The sequence below is a fragment of the Fusarium verticillioides genome, chromosome 3 (genome assembly GCF_000149555.1).
Source record: "Fusarium verticillioides 7600 chromosome 3, whole genome shotgun sequence".
In the NCBI taxonomy this organism is placed as follows: Eukaryota; Fungi; Ascomycota; class Sordariomycetes; order Hypocreales; family Nectriaceae; genus Fusarium; species Fusarium verticillioides.
Window position 1 is genome coordinate 3,627,752 of NC_031677.1, and position 16,496 is coordinate 3,644,247.

A 16,496-nucleotide genomic window follows, 5' to 3' on the forward strand; every position below is an offset into this window, starting at 1 on the left:
ACCCCGCGGTTGAGCTCCAAAGGATGATGTTGCTCATATGACTACGATCTATGCCCGGATGCAGTGTATATATATGCTCGTGATTAAAGCCATTGAATTGACTCAATTACTCGGTAATAATGCTGTTATAAATCCAATCCAATGCATCAAGCTCTAAATCAAGCAGAGTTCAATATTACTACTGAGGCTTAACTCACCCGCCTCTACCACTCAATTACCCCGCCAGAGCGGACTTACCAAGTAGCTATGGCTGGGCTCCTCAAAGTCAATGTGATCACGTTCCCAGGTTAAACAGAGTCGGTCATTCATTGAGTTCGTTCAATCTGCTCAATTCAACGCCCGCGTTATCAATCTCCAGCTCAATTGAGTACCAACAAAGCTCCCTCCCTGTAACAGTTCTTATGGCGCCCGGTAAGATCTCGCTTGGCTCCGTGCCTCGGCCGTCCGTTTCCGGTGCCGAACCGATATGAACGCTCTCATAGTTACGTACCTCTAACCTCCACCTCATCCGTCTCGGGCTTTGTCCTGATGATCATGATAATACAGCCATTTCCTTGGTTTGCTGAAACTGTAATTCTCTCCCTCTTGGTGATCACTAAGCTCAGAGGTTCATCCAGTATAGCTTCTTCATACTGCCCTGCAAGTCCGATTTCACTGTATGCTTGAGGACCTATCGAATGTAAACAAACTTCTCTTAAACTTGATACACAATTCGCATGTGAATAGGGTCCTGCTTCCTTGATACATACTGCCGTGTAACAATCCTCTATCGTCCTGTAAAGAACCGTCTCCACTCAGACCCAACTTTGCTCCCCCATTCTCCTCCCTCAGATTGTCCCGCCTTCGTCCTCGCGATGCCCTCCTCACTCACACTTGCATCTATCCTCCTCAGTCTTCTCACCTCCTGGTTCTGCGTTGATCTCGTCGTCGCGGGCTGGTAACGGTCGAGATACTCTGATGATTGCGGAGTAGCATGCACAGTTCGTTGCGAGTGCGACGTGAGCTGCGCGGGCAAGGGGCTAGCCGTCTTGATGTTTGACAATGGAAGCGGATACGGCGTCCGCAATACCTGATCTGGATACTCTGGGGGTGTTCTGTATGCCGATGACTCTGCCTCTGATCGATTGGCCTCTGCGCGACGTGACGGAGCGAGTCGAGACGATGGTCGTTTCAAGGGCTCAACGCTGACCCAGCTAACAGCTTGTTTGTGCCGCACTTCAAGCCCATCATTCATGTCGAGGAAGTCGTTCTCTGGAATCTTTTGAGAGTTGTGGCTGCGAGTCGGCGAAGAGGGTGGGGTTTTAGGTAAAGTTGGTGATGGTTGACGCGGAGGACGATGTTCTGGTGATCGACTTCTCACAGGCGATTCCGAGGGACAGACTGAACAAGGAGCAGAATGCTGTTTTCTCAGATCGTGAGGAGGCTGGAGGTATGTATCAGCAGCAGTTGACCTGCGCTGGCGCAGGTGGATGGTTGGACTCGGTGGCCGTTGCATAAACAACGGTATAGGCTTCAGGGGGCTTGGTTTAAAGGAAGGACCGTTGATAGGATCAAAGATGTCGACCCATATCACTGACTCTGAGTTGTCCTTGAAGTCGGTTAAGACCTTGTTGACCGTGAGGTCCTCGGCCTCGACACCGTATTCGTTCTCGTGGATTCTCTGCTGGCTTGGGGAGAACTGCTGCACATGAATATTAGAAAGGATCACAGAGGCAAATCTTGCAACTTACTTTCAAGTTCTTCTCGCTGTTCTTGGCCTCCCATCTCTTCCTGGTCAAGCCCCCATCCACTTTCTCGACTCTCCTCAGCCCCCTTTTCACAACATTATCCTCCTTGACACCGTCAACCTCGACCTCCACAACACAAGCTGCACAAAGCGGTACCTCAGTCACCTCTCTCCCTCCACATCCTTCCTTTACACGATCTTCTGCTCCACTCTCTTGAAAGAGATCATGTACTGAAACCCCCTGATGAATTGATCTGCTCCCGTAGAGTAGACATCCGTAATACGCTCGATGCCAGAAACACCAACCGAAACTGACACATTCATCCCCTCGGTATATGAGCTCTCCACAAACCCAGCAGATGGCTAGGTTGAGGAGCGCTGCGTGGCACGTTGCACATGCTAGACGTCCGGTACGGCCGATGATTTGAGGGATACCTTGAAAGACGTGGAAGCAGAACGTGCAGGTGAATATGTTGGTCTGAATATGGTTTGGCATTGTAGAAGCATAAAAGGAAAGACATGTGTTTGATGATATGTTAGGTATTGTGATGAAAGAACGTATGGTCGAGCAACCGAAGACCGAGACCGTGGCTTGGTGATCTCCAGATCGTGCCCTGAAGGAGCGTCATAGTTAGGATCGGATGTTAGACATCAGGTAAGGATATGAGAGCGGAAGACTACCCACAGCAAAGACATAACACATTAGATTCAGGAAAGTGCAGGTCATATCAGGGAAAAACGCATCATATCAGACGGAACCAACAAAGGAGTCCTAGGGAGAGGGAGAGATATGTGCTAAGTTTATACACAACCCTATACAATCAAATACAATGATGAACTATTCTCATCTGAATTTTTATCTCAGAACCTGATGCATTTTGCCATAACGCCCCGTAAACCCCCTACCTAATCCTTGAGTGACCCAAATCCTTTGTCCTGTGTAGCAAAAAAAGAGACAAAAAACCAGCATGTCATTGACTTTGTCAACATAAAAAGCCAGGTAAAAACAATCTCGAAACTCCAGCTTAATCAAAGCACGCTTCATCATTAGCTTCATGTGTCAAGCTCTGGGTGTCAGCAGAGTCGAGTGACCAACATGCTACAAGACGAAGCAAATAATAGTGACTCTATAACATCTGCCGTGACAATCTCCAGAATACGACAGACACATAAAGTCGTATTAGACATTCAATTTTCAGAAAGTTCGCAGCTATAGCTGCTCTTTGGTGAATTCCAACCATGTGGAAACTTAAGCTCGATTCTTAGGACGAGCAAGCATGTTAAGCCGACTCAAGCTGAGAACTGCGCGCTTCTTTGTAGGGCTGGCAGAAGCAGGGGTACGCGGTGTCGTGCTACCGAAGCGGACCTTCTTTGCGCTGGGAGTGCCGCCAACAAGACGGGGAGCAAGAAGGGCCTCACCTTCGGGGACATGCTCAGCCTTACGCTTCTTGGCTGCACGCTCGGCACTCTTCTGCTCCTCTTCTTCCTCGTCCCAACTGGTTCGGTGTCGCTTCTTGTTGGACATGCCATGAGGCGCTCCAACCAGGATCTTGGCCGAGCCAGGCTCCTTGTTCTCCTTGTTGAGGCCAATTGGGGAAGTAGGACCAGGGAAGCTACCGGGCATCTTCGCATTAGGCTTGAGTGACTGTCGGACTTGGCGGACACTCGACTGGCCGGGGGATGCTCCAAAGCCTAGCACAGGAACGTCGGCAAACTCGATCGTATGATCACTGCGGAATGTGAACTTGCCGGGGACAGACTGAGGTGCATTATCCTTCTGTTTGCTGGGAGGTTCGGGCAGTGGTCTAAATCCACTGAGGTCGGGGTACGCTACATCACCAGAGTCCGCCTTCGCAAGTGTCCCGTCAATGCCTTGGAACTGCTCGTCCACCAAAGCTCGTGTTGACTGAGCCTTGAGACAAGACTTCTGCGGGGAAGGCGAGTTCTGCTCAAATGCAATGCGCGTGGCCTCTGGGGTGAAAGCGACGTGCTTTGTTACCTTTCGTCGAGGAGTAGTCAACGGAAGAGGAGGCAAAGCTTTGTCCTTATCGGCCTTGGGGGGAGCAGGTGTCTGTGAGATCATGGGTTGAGGGATCGCAGTCTGAACATTGCCCGAAGGTGTCCGGTTCCCGCGCAAAATCGACTTGACTCTATCGAAGCGGCCTGGGCTAATGACTCGAGATCTAGGCGTAGTCGGTTTGCCAGGCATGAGATGAGAAGTACTGGTGGATTTCGGCAGACCACTCTTCAGGTCGACTTTGGAAGGAGACTTGATCAGAGAAATGGTGGGTTTGCTTGTGTGAGCCAGAGATGCCTTGGTAGGGCTCATGAGTCGTGCCAGGCTTGAGCTCGAGGCAGGCAACTTGGTTGAACCACTTCCGCTAGACTTGGGTCGAGGAATCGAGGAGTCATCGCGTGATGGAGGTCGGTTTGTTGTCGCGTCATCCTCCATTCGCTGCTTGAGTCTCTTCGAAGGAACGCGTTGGTGTACATTAGGGAACAACTGTGTCTTCTTGGAGGATGCGCCAATGGCGGTAGGGAGGTTGGACGGAGGCATAGTGGACTTCTTAGGCGAAGGCGACTGTTGGTATTCATCAAGGTTAGCACGCGACGACTTGCGCTTCAGGCTCTGTGTAATACGAGGTGTCGACGGTGTAGGAACATCGAGTTCGGCCTTTGAGGGTGATCGCTTGAGACCAGACTTGTCAGGAGAAGAAGTTGGTGTCGTTTCCAGGTTAGCCTTCGAAGGTGTGCGCTTCAGCGACTGGACAACAGGCTGGAATCGTCCGTTTTGGGCTCTCCAAGCAGACGCATGGTTCTCGATAGAGTCCATCTTCTTAAACTCCGCCATATGCGCCGCGCTATAACGACTTGTCTTGCCCTTAGGCTTAGCAATCTTGCGGCCAAGAGCGTCTTCCTCAGCATCCTCTGCATCACGCTTTGCGATCATATCAGCCTTGATCTTGGCAGCCTGTCCGCGAAGCTCCTCCATCAGACGTTGCGCATCACCACTGAGGGTGGAATCGGTAGTGTCGCGCGTGAATCGAAACGTGAAATCGGAAGCAGGAACGCCAATCTTGGACGGTGTGTCAGGTGGGACGCCAGGGAGGGTGGTGTCCTTGATATCGGTGAAGCCCAGTCTCATCGCGGAGGAGGGTTCGCCCATATTGTGATGGGCTTTGCTCGGGTGCATTTCTTCATGAGGAGGCTTCATGGCCGATGACGCTGGCGTCGAAGGCGCAGGAGCTGGTGAGGCTGGAACGGCATTGTTTTTGCCTTTGGCTTTGCTGCGACTTTTCGGCTGTGGAAGCCGCTCAGGCGACTCGGCATCTTCAACAACAGAGGTCAAGTTGGATGTCGCAGGTTTCTGTCACAACTGTCAGGATGCTTGTCTTTGAAAATTGCATGATGCCATCACGGAGCTCACCTTAGGGGTAGTACCAGAGGCCAACCGGGCCGAGCGACGGCGCGGAGGAGACATTGCGTATAATAATAATGTGGTCAAGACTCCAGGCTATGCAAGTACTGGACAGGTAATTTCAATAATTAAGGGTCGTGATCCCCGTGGGTGATGTCTTTGGGGGTCTCTGGTATGATGTCAAATCTCTCTCGATCCAGATGGCGCGTGAAGTCCAACGTTGTGAGTGGCGGGGGCTTGCGGTTTGTTTACATGGTCCAAGCTCCATAACAACGGGTATCCATGCACAGTGTCAATCACAGTATTTTGCACGAGGTATCAACCTGGCACTGTGCATCGTCATCGTTCACCTTACCCTGTGGCACATCACATCAGGTTTACAAGTTGAAGTCCATCGAACTGAAGAGACATGTCTCAATAGCGATACATGTCTTGAAGGTCCCTTTGCCGTGTCTGACTCTTGCTACAATATCAATGTGTAGCTTGTGTTACTGATACTAACCTTAACTCATAATATAGTAAACCTCCTGTAACTTTGAACCTTCGCAAAATCAATAGACCCGTTGAATTCATCACGAGTTGCCAACGCACAGGTTTATGCTCTCAGCACTCAGACTTTCGACGCTCACTATGGCCCAACCAGTCGTAGATCACGACTACGATAATTGAGAATAACGTTGTTTCATGTATCACGAGACCAAAGCACAGAACATCAGCAGTTGATCTTTGATGGATCAACGAAAACAACATGCCATTCTAAGTCGTAAGCAAGTCTTCTAATAAAAGACATACCCAAAAGCCAAATGAAATCACTAGAATACTCAAGTCTGTACTTAGCCCAAGGTCGATGCCAGTGTTACTGCTCGGGCACGAGTCTTAATGAGCTCAAGTCCAGACGGTATACTTCACAATGCCATCAATACACAACTGAATTTGTCGAAAGCACATCCTATGATAGACCGATCCCTATGCCGGCTCCAATATGCCTATGATATGATCTACCGGCTCTCATCCGTTACCTATCGCATGCAAGTAATACCCAAATCGGATATCATGCCACCGCGATCTGGTGCCTGTCACGAGAGCTTCCCAACAGTCTCATGTTGAGTCCTCCTCTTGCGAAATATCATATTTTGTCACGAGATTTTGCCAGTGTCGTCGAGCGAGATGCCAAGAGAAGGCGTGGAGAAGCGTAAGATGATAGTCGAAAGGTTTCACTCAACAAAAGTCCATCGCCGAATACGTCCTGCTCGATCTCGTGCCCGTAAACTTCCCAAACAGGACTTATCCATACTCCCCTTCCTGGAGATTCTATCACTTGCTCCGCCCTGTCTCAGCTGCTGTTCTCACATGTGTGATCGACGTGAAATCGAGACCAAATCGACTCACATCACGTTCACGGTTCATGGGGTGATGTTCCTGTTCGGATCTCACAGTGGCTGTAACCCGAGCCGCGCTAGAAAATTTCCAGAAGCAACACCCCATGCCCCGAAGAGAACAGCCCGCCTGGGCACCATGGCGCGACCCAACAATCCCGGCGAAGCCTAGTCAACTCAGTGGGAGTCAGCTGAGGCGAAAGCGTTTTTCTTGCTCGGTGAGGAAGGTGAATGAGAGTTCCGGTAAATTCAACCGACGTTGCGTGGTTTTGGCTAGGGATTGCCAAGGACCGTGAAGACCATGCTAATGCGAGGAATGTCTGAGGAACATAACCTGAGAACTCTCTCTTACACAGCCCAGGCGATTTGTCACCAACGGCAATGATGAAACATATTTACCTTCTTGATCGAGTAGCATTATGATCTTCTCTGACAAGATGCCGATCTTGAAGCTCATTAACATGAGAACAACGTCACCGAGAAGACCCTCAAGTTGTTACCCAAGGGCGGAAGCTAAGGCCCAACTGAGTTAGGACAGGAGACTGGCGCACTTCGGGAGATGCTGGTCAAGCGGGTTCGCTAGGTCAAGCGAGACGAACCGTCATTTTCGACCCTACTTGGCAGAGCCTCTCTGATTCTCATTCATCAAGGCAGGCAGACAGGGTTGCATTGTGTATGCCTGGCCTCAGCCATTGAAACCAACCCATAGAACTCGATAGGGCGTGCTTGACAACCATTTAAGTGATTGCATGGTACGTGCTCTCATCATCAACCTTGAGAGTCTTCATTCACAATTATCGGTTGATATTGCGTTCACTGATGCCATATCAGAGCATCAACACTGTGAGGACTATAGAGTCAAGACGACAGCTTGAGCTCCAACTTATATCAAAGCTAAAATTTGATAAGCTCTCTCTCACCGTCAAAAGACAAGATGGGCATCACAACTCCTCATGAATTCCACGAAATGTGGATGGGTGATCCGGGGTAGCAGGAGTCGTAATTTTGACTTGTGAATCCACCGTCAGAACTAGCAATTATCGCCTACCAAAAAGGGACTTGAGATCTGTGGCTCAGATCAAAGTCAAACAAGCCGCAAGCCATGGACCAACAGGAGATGAACAATCAACTGAGCAGAGTTTTCATCAGACATGGACTCGCTTCTGGAAAAAGACATGGAACCCCAAGGTTTCTTCCATCATGTGAGGCTCCACCACTAAACCACCGCATACAACATGGCCTGGGGCCTACGTATGCACGTCCGTCCCTAAAAGACAACGGACTGGGATGGTTATCCATGGTTGCGACTCATGGCACATGTGTAAACGCTGATGGGATGCATCGTCGCAAGCATTTGAGCATGAACTATTACCTAGGATTGTTGGTCGCCGATGGCCGGGGGTACATGGTCAGATCTTTGCTCATGATATGTCCTCAGCTTATGATTGTTGGGGGAGAGGCGAGAGCCTTCGACACAAGGTTCCATCGAGGCGTTGGGTTTTGGGTTTGATGAAACGGTATTTCTGAAGTCTGTTTTAACACAATGGCATGTACGCCGTAGTAAAGCTCATCAGTTCTGAAGAAGCGTTTCCGTTCCTGCCTGGCAAACTTTGTGCTAAGGTTTTATGCCGGGATGTTGGGATATGCCGTCATACCATGCGCTAACGTAGCTTGTCTGTTGTCTTTCAAAAGGATGAGCAACCGCATATCAGATTGATATGCAACAAGCTCAGGCAGCTTGTTTCGCTTATCTCTCAAGGTTTGACGGACTTTGTTACATGCTGTAAGAATTTCCCAGGTTACTACACAGCATCAGGCGCAGAGATAACTTGAACATGTCGTGGTATGCCTTTTGACCATTGCTCAGGCTAAAATAGACCAAAAAGTGTGCCCTGAGTTGACCTCAAGGTCTCTGGAATTTGTCTCTCAGAATAGAGTACTACGTCAACCACTTGCTGCACCTAGTGCACTGCTATTCAAATAGTACAACAGCCAGATGCGCAAATCATTTTGGGAGCTTCGTGTAGTTGGAACACATGATGCAGCAGGGATAAGCTGTGGATAATTTACTCGGTTCGGAGGATTCGGAGGACCTCGAGAAACCAGGATCAAGATGTCTCAAGGAAAGGCGCTAAGCAAAATAAGTCGACTATTGGACATTCATGCCGCTGACAGCTCCACCTGGTGCTTTGCCAGTCTGAATGACCTGGCAGCGTAAGCCAGATGTGATTGTGTAGGGTCCGGTTATCGGTCGTGACGGCGGCCGAATTCACCTACTGTGTATGTACATATCAAGCCAGCGGCGCCGCAACTATTCAATATTGAACCAGATGACCACAAGAGCTGAAGGCTTCGATGCAGCCTCCATCAACCAGATATGAATGATAGCCAGAAAGGTTGGGGTGCACAGCGGGGGTTGAAGATAAACAGATCCCTGCTGAGAGATAGCGCCAGAATGATGGGTCATAGTGGTTCCCCGAGTTTTCTAGAACTGCCAGGGTCACAGCCAAAACAAACGGTGTAATTAAGCATGACAGGATGATCGACCGCACAGAGCGAAATGACGGACCAGAATGCTGGCACGACGGGATCTCACTGTGAGCTCTAGCTCAGATTCTTCAAATTCCGTCGACAAGGGAGGACATCTGTTAGAGATTGCGACAAGTGCTGAAAATTTCGACAACCATCACGGGATAACAGATCAATGATTGGGTCAAGGGAGTGGGTGCTAGATTTGGGGCTGTCTGTCATAAAAGACGAGAAACGCATTCTGGCACATGCCCTCCGCCACCAAGGTGCACCGCGTACCGTTGAACACCACTAGGAAAACCGAAAGCCGGCCTTGCTGGTGTCTTGAAAGCCGCCCAGTGACTGAAGCGTTTCCGGTGAGAGAGGGCTGGAGCGAGAGCGGGGGCTCCGATGTTACAGCTGCCGATCATTTCAGCCAACAGAGAGAGTGGCCCGGCGGCCACACGACACATGAGCGAAAAACAAACAAAGCCTTGATGATGACGGTTGAGGGGCTGAAGGATTTGTATATCTTCAAACCTCGAGCCTCGAAAAGATCATTTGTATGCTTATCAGGGAGCGTATCTCTGGCATCCCACTGTCTCACATCAGGGCCAGGTTGGTCTTTTCCACCCTGGGTTCAGCTCGACCGTAAAGAGCATGGGCGAGAAGAGTTAGTTCCAAGGTTGAGTGGGATGTGAGTGTGCCAGGGCATGCATGGCTGCAGCGTCTTGTGGGAGTGCGGGTGGGCTGGTCTGTTCTGTTCTGCTACGGTAGACTCGATTCTCACTCGCCCCTTGCAAGTGACGCTGCGTGCACATACTGTTTGTTGGCGACTGATTGCACGCTTCACGATTTTATGCCTCATGTGAAATGCTTAAAAAGAGATCACGATGGGACCGTGCACTCGGCATGGTTTGACGATGGATGTCCATGTCGAAACCAATGGATTAATGGATGGGTTGAAGTGAAGGGGCCATACTGAAGAATTTAAGGTGAAGATTGAGATGGACTGGTTTTTTTAGTGGATGTCTCCTTGCTCCACCTATGGGCCTCGGAAGCCCACTCTCATCCCTCGAATACGAGGCCTTGATTGGCTCAAGGGCTAAGGCCCTCGAGTCGACAGAGAAAAGACGGAGTTTCCTAGGCTGCTCCCTCCTCTTAATTTACATTACATAAAACCGTATTCCCTTGCGGCCTGAGTGATCCCCTTCTCTGTTATCGCAACTGTCCCCCCCCAAGAACTCGACGCGAATTACAGCCCGTCTTTTATCTCTTGGTAGAATTTCTTACGTTTTGCAAAGACCCTTACCTGCGACCTACAACTGATAGGCGCTTGTTAGACGCAGCGCGTATCATTGTCGCTCAGCCAGTACTGTCTCTGATAGCCAAGCGTTTTTGGTTTTGTCTGCGTTTCTGCGTCTGATAAGGGCCCTTTTGACACTCCAGTACGCTCTTGACCCCCGTACAACCCCCAATCCGGGCTGCATTTCCTATCTCTTGCGCCCGCTCTCCTTACGCCCGCAACCGCAAAGCAAAAACCCAACGGGCGCACACTTGCCTGTCTCGATTCTTTGCGCCCGTCGTCGTCTTGACGTTCCATCTCGTCACGTAACAGAATTCCCGTTTTGCGTCTCTGGGGCGTTTGCCGCTGCGCGGCAAATCGTCTAGTAGCCCGGTCTGGGTAATGGCAGACAAGATGTCAATCGATAAGGCGGATCCTGCGCAACACCAAAACAACAACAATCATCTCAACGGCCTAAACGGTCATTCTCGGGAAGAGACCGACTCTCTCGTTGGCTCCAGCCCTGAGGGCGATCATCACCCTGCGATAACCTCTGCTGCCAATGCCACCCAAGAGCCTCAGCAGCCCAAGAGGAAGGGCGGCCGCAAGCCTGTAAGTCTTGTCTTTCTTTCCTTTTACTTACACCATATGCACTCTACATTACACACTGCTTCTCGTCTTTCTACAAAGATGGATAGCTTTTTGTAAACCAACACGATGCGGGAACTTGGGATAGATCAAGACATTACCTCGACAACTCAGCTTCCCCGCTCTCACCTCGGGTCTTACCCAGGTGTCTCTCCCCAAGACAACATGACGCACATATACATCCGCCCTCGAACAGCGACTAACAGAAGATGAAAAGATTTATGCGACTTCCGAAGAGCGAAAGCAGAGGAACCGACAGGCTCAAGCTGCTTTTCGTGAACGCCGAACTGAATACATAAAGCAACTCGAAGAGACCATCCGCGTCCATGAGTCCAACCTACACAACCTCCAGGCGGCTCACCGCACTGCTGCCGATGAGTGTCTGATGCTTCGATACAAGAACTCGCTTCTCGAGCGTATTCTCCTCGAAAAGGGAATCGATGTCCAGGCTGAGCTTCGCGCGAAGACGGGTAGTCCCAACTTGGGACCAACCCACATGCCTCAGAACCTCGTTCAGCCTCCTCCTATCCAGCGTGCGATTATGAACCGGCACCACCAGTCTCGACGATCAAACTCGAACATCGCCCCCAAGGCTGAGCCTGTGCCAGTACTGCCACCTCCGCTGCAACCTCATTCGAACGCTACTTCACCCAAGAATCGACCCACACCATCGTCTCATTCCAACTCGCCGAGTAATACCGGCTCCGCGTTCTCTCCTGCGGCCTCGGATAACATGTCGATGAGAGGTTCGATGACTAGCATGTCGCGCCAGCAGATGCCCCAGCAGCAACAGCAACAGATGCCTCAGAACACACAAGTCCCTCGATCATCGATGATGCAGAATGGCGGACGTGGAGGCCAAACAGGATCCGGAGCTTCTTACTACCCTACTCCTGCCTTCCAAAACCATATCGAACAGCTTGGTAAGTTTTCTCATGTCAGCTCATTGATAACACGTCCTAATAAACCTTCTAGAGCAAGAATATGAACAAGACGGCATGATTGACGAGCCTGAAATCGATACACCAGCTGGTCACGGAGGATACCCCTCAGGCTACAATGGAGAGAACCAGCAGCCTATGATGATGTCGCCTGCCTCTAGTGGACCTGGACACCAGATGACACCATCCCATGAACCCGTCCAGCAGCCACAAACCTCGCACTCGCAATATCCATCAATGACGCAGCTTTTAGACCAGAATGGCTTGGACTGGGACCCTTTTGGATTGAGTGCCAGCATGGCATTCCCCAATGGGCAACAGTTTCAGTTCGAACAAGCCAATATGAGGTGAACATGTTGCTCGAACAAACCTCTGGAACTGGTCACCTAGAGGGTCCATTCACCGACGGACGCCTGAAGAGCTGCTATCATGGGAGACTCTATACTCCCGTCAGCTCGCTCAAGTCTTGAAATCCATGGTCGAGAATTTGGGGGGTTGAGAAACCAACCACTCCTTAACATCAACCTCGCGCACCATTGGCATGCTTCATGAAGATAACACTTAACGGTCGCACTTGATTGAAAGGCAATTTCGACGCGATTGACTTGTTGATTCTTCTGCGGGATGTGCGATAGATATATCCCACCGCAACAGACTTGAGCAACAGGCTCACCACAGCGAGGCCTATAGTCATACCCATTCTCCATGTCGTATCCCGCTGGGGATGAGCAGGGCTATGGTAGTATCCTGATGGCAAGACACGTCGAAGGACTTGACGACTACAGGCAAAGACAGAACAATTCGGCATAGAGATTATATCGTGTTGAACAGCTCTAGCACTACTACTATATACAAAAGCACTTAGTTATCGCTTATTACAACTTTGAACGACAAATCATTTCAAGAGCGAGATTTACCTGTCGGCTTAAAACAGTTGATAGGACAGTGGCGCAGAAAGGACACTGGAAAAAAGAAAACAAGCATTATATTACGATGGCGGGATTTGGTTTGACAGAAGACGCAATGTTTCATGATTTCTAAAAGTTTTATGATCAGACAAAGGATCTGTTGAAAGCGGTGTTTATTCTTGAGATATCAAATCATACAGTAATTGGTTATAACGGGACATGGGACTTACACATAGCAATTGCGTAACGAAGCACGCATTGAATACCATCTTTTGAAATATGTGTCGCTCTCCATCAACTCTTGATCATTGTCTATCGTCGATCTCACCGAGTGGAACAACTTCTGAATCTCTAATCAATAACATTACCCCAGAATTGCACGATCATGGACACAGCAGATTGGAGCCAACAAGGAACTAAGCAAGACTTGAACTGGGGAAGATGCTACACGATGTGGGACAAGGCCAAGCAAGTTAAGGTGAATCTTGGCGTAGTGCCGAATACCCACGAGGCTTGTTATGCGATATGTAAGTGTTATTAATGGCTTCACTGCTTCAGTCCCCAGTTGTTAGTTGACACTGGGGCGAGGCCTGTGATCTGAAGTCGGAGGCGGGTCGGAACGGATGCGGGATAATCAGTGGGACTTGTTACTTTAGATGATCGACGATAGTGTGAGTTTGGCTGATGAGAGTGTGAGGAAAGGGGAAAGGCTGGGGAGTTGCGGGAGAAGACGGCGATGTTCTGGAACCCCTATTGTTAGCGTTGAAGCCATTGTCTTTGAGGACAGAGGCAAGGTCAGACATGATGAACTGAAGAACATAGCATGGGGATATTCTACCTTGAAAACTAAATACCTGTCTTTCATGAACTCAATCACGTGAGACGATTCCACGCACACTTGTATAAACCCAGAAATATGCTCCAACGTTGTAACGCTTTATATATACGCCAAAAGCATGATTCCAAACGCAATTGTCCTTGTCCAGTATCGCATATTCAGCATGTGAGACGCCGCACTTTTCGAAAGGATCTTGGTCTCTCCAGCCTCATCCGCCTCATCGATGCTGCATACGACCTTACATGCACCCTTACTATCATCTCGTCGTATCAGCTCACCGTCTTGCTCAGCATCTCTCTCCAACACCCTGCCATCTAAACTTCTCTTCTTCTCGTTGTCTTTTGTAACATTATACACCATATCGATCCACTGGATCTCCATATATGCTGCACCATTGAGGCTCATATTCCCGCTCCACGAGCCACCGTCGCTCCACGCGTTGAGAATGATCTGTGCCGGGTCCTTCGGTGTCTGTAATTCTATACTGGCTACTTGTTGACCATTAGCATACTAGGTTGAGCGCTTAGGTGTCCAATCCAATCGGTGCACAACCCAATCATCCCACTCAACACCCTCGGGCAGGGTGCCGTTACCCATCGCCATCCTCCGTGAACGAAGGCTGATTTGTGTACTGGACCCGGTTCTTGGGATCGCGGGTCATGATCTCGATATCAGCTTCTTGTACATCTGCTAGCTCTTCACCCCCAAGGTACGTGAAGACAGCCATGCATGCACCCGCGCTGCCGGTGACACGAGCGAGCATCCGTACTGAGACGTAGTAATATGTCGACACAGAGTCGAACTCTGCAGCGCTCTGGAAACCGGGCAGCCGCATGGTTCGCATAGTGAGGAACGTATCCGAGGCCACGTCTTTGTCGTCATTCTTTTCAATGCAGATGTTGATGGGAGAGTTGATCGTTAGGACAGTTGCATCGCCTGAGAGACTGACGCCTTTCCCACGGTTGCTCCAGTCTTGAATGCTCCAGCTGTCATCCCAAGTATCGCTGTTGAAATAGTCGCTTGTTACACCTGCTTTTCTGGATGCATTTTGGATAGGACTGGGAACTCCCGTATAGTCCCCAAGGTTTCGGTAGCCATAGAAACTGTGTCGTGAGTAATATGCAGAGTTGGTGCCATTAGTGAGATAGCAGTCACACTCATCATTTGGTGAGCCATGAGCTGTGGCTACTAACACAGTGAGATTATATAAAACAAGCGACTTGGCCAAAGCATAGCTGTGAACTAATCAACCACAAAACTACAGAAGCAGAGACAAAACATTAACGAATACATTGCCATTAAGAGCTGAAAGCTACCTATTGAATTGGCTTATGGGCCTCCTGGAGGTCTTTGCCCATTCAGAACGGTCGAGGCTTTGCTTAGCCTCATTCCCTCGTGGGAGGCCTTGGACAAGAAAGACGACATCCTACGACAACGGCAGTTAAATCCGCATTGGCTGATATGATGAATTTCGCGGAATGGGTAGACTCATCGGGGTCAGATACTACATGGTTGTACAGCACTGAGATGCAAGGTTATAAGTTGTATTTCCAGGACATTCCAGACTGACAAGCTTGGAGGTTGAACCGGTCACGTGATTAGAGCTATCCGCTTTACCGGGAAGGCCCCGCCTAATTTATGCATCATTACAGGCGCCTCTGATTCATTCTTCATTATTATTCGCATCTGCATTTACCATCTCTTTAGATCCTACGTCGTCACCAACAACGATTCGTTTCTCGACGGCGTGTATAAGGCACTATTGCTATGTGAAGCGTAGCCTGCGACTCCATTCACTGGATGACAACAACCACATTCGCTCATCTTTGCTAAGACAAACTCCAGGTGCATAAGTATCATGATGACACTGTCGATTTTCGTAAACTCATTTTTGGGATGATAGACGCTTCAACATCGCAACAACAACCGCCATAATCGCCATGTCGTCGCCTAAGCCATCCGCAGGCGTAGAGGAGCCCGCAGCCCAGTCGCCAAAGCCAGAATCGCCAAAGCGTGACGGCGCAATCGAACCGGTGAAGGAGAGTTATGATCGCGAAGACGGAGAGGCTTCTGAGTCTCCTAAGGACCCAAACAGCGGCCCCGATGATGAGGATGCGCCTCCTCTTCCGAAAGAGCCAACACCAGATGGACCACCTTTGCCAAGCGAACCTATACCTGGTGGCCCTCCGTTGCCCAACGAGCCTGCGCCGCAACAAGAGGATGATGGCTGGGACTGCCAATGGGACCCAAACACGCAGGCTTGGTTCTTTGTGAACCGTTTCACCGGAAAGTCTCAGTGGGATAACCCTCGTATTGCCACGAGCGCTCCTGTACCCGCTGCCCCAGGCACCGCCCCAGGCGTTCCTCAACCTCCAGTCTCAGAGAAACCTATCGCTGGAGGCTACAACCCGGCAATCCATGGCGATTACGATCCCAACGCCTGGTACGCAAAAGGCACACAGGAAGAAGACCAATTTGCGACTACAAGCACTGGGATCGCTGACCCTTCAGAGATATACGCCGCAACAGCAACGTTCAACCGCTTCACAGGCCAGTTCCAAGCAGCTGGCCAAGGGCCTGAGCGTCATAGTGATGAAGCCAAGTCAAAGCGCCAGATGAACGCCTTCTTTGACGTTGAGGCCGCAGCTAATGCCCATGACGGCCGAAGCTTGAAGGCAGAGCGTTCTGGGAAGAAGCCTTCCAAGGCCGAACTGAAGCAGTTCAAAGAGAAGCGAAGGGCTCGCAAGGAGGAAAAGCGTCGCGCTTGGCTCAGGGACTGAGCCTGGCGGAACCTTTTCTATTTCGTATACTAGGTGACATCATTGCTCCAGGCGTTCTTATGGTAGGA

At 50.0% G+C, this 16,496-nt stretch overlaps 6 protein-coding genes across 6 annotated transcripts; 2 read left to right on the forward strand and 4 right to left on the reverse strand.

Moving 5' to 3' along the window:
- Window positions 1-766: 766 nt before the first annotated feature.
- On the reverse strand, window positions 767-2,222 carry FVEG_05450 (hypothetical protein; the record flags this gene model as incomplete). Its single annotated transcript, XM_018893680.1, has 2 exons — window positions 767-1,681; window positions 1,731-2,222. 2 exons carry the CDS (start codon window positions 2,220-2,222, stop codon window positions 767-769), a joined length of 1,407 nt encoding a protein of 468 aa, XP_018750561.1.
- Window positions 2,223-2,975: 753 nt separating this feature from the next.
- On the reverse strand, window positions 2,976-5,207 carry FVEG_05451 (hypothetical protein; the record flags this gene model as incomplete). Its single annotated transcript, XM_018893681.1, has 2 exons — window positions 2,976-5,093; window positions 5,154-5,207. The coding sequence occupies 2 exons, from the start codon at window positions 5,205-5,207 to the stop codon at window positions 2,976-2,978; spliced, it is 2,172 nt and encodes a 723-aa protein (XP_018750562.1).
- Window positions 5,208-10,715: 5,508 nt separating this feature from the next.
- FVEG_05452 (hypothetical protein) lies at window positions 10,716-12,253 on the forward strand (the record flags this gene model as incomplete). The annotated part of the gene is made up of 3 exons (XM_018893682.1): window positions 10,716-10,925; window positions 11,179-11,884; window positions 11,937-12,253. The coding sequence occupies 3 exons, from the start codon at window positions 10,716-10,718 to the stop codon at window positions 12,251-12,253; spliced, it is 1,233 nt and encodes a 410-aa protein (XP_018750563.1).
- Window positions 12,254-13,747: 1,494 nt separating this feature from the next.
- FVEG_15639 (hypothetical protein) lies at window positions 13,748-14,053 on the reverse strand (the record flags this gene model as incomplete). The annotated part of the gene is made up of 1 exon (XM_018904830.1): window positions 13,748-14,053. One exon carries the CDS (start codon window positions 14,051-14,053, stop codon window positions 13,748-13,750), a length of 306 nt encoding a protein of 101 aa, XP_018750564.1.
- Window positions 14,054-14,237: 184 nt separating this feature from the next.
- Window positions 14,238-14,947, reverse strand: FVEG_15640 (hypothetical protein; the record flags this gene model as incomplete). The annotated part of the gene is made up of 2 exons (XM_018904831.1): window positions 14,238-14,883; window positions 14,940-14,947. The coding sequence occupies 2 exons, from the start codon at window positions 14,945-14,947 to the stop codon at window positions 14,238-14,240; spliced, it is 654 nt and encodes a 217-aa protein (XP_018750565.1).
- A 641-nt stretch (window positions 14,948-15,588) lies between these two features.
- Window positions 15,589-16,428, forward strand: FVEG_05454 (hypothetical protein; the record flags this gene model as incomplete). The annotated part of the gene is made up of 1 exon (XM_018893683.1): window positions 15,589-16,428. The coding sequence occupies one exon, from the start codon at window positions 15,589-15,591 to the stop codon at window positions 16,426-16,428; it is 840 nt and encodes a 279-aa protein (XP_018750566.1).
- Window positions 16,429-16,496: the final 68 nt, after the last annotated feature.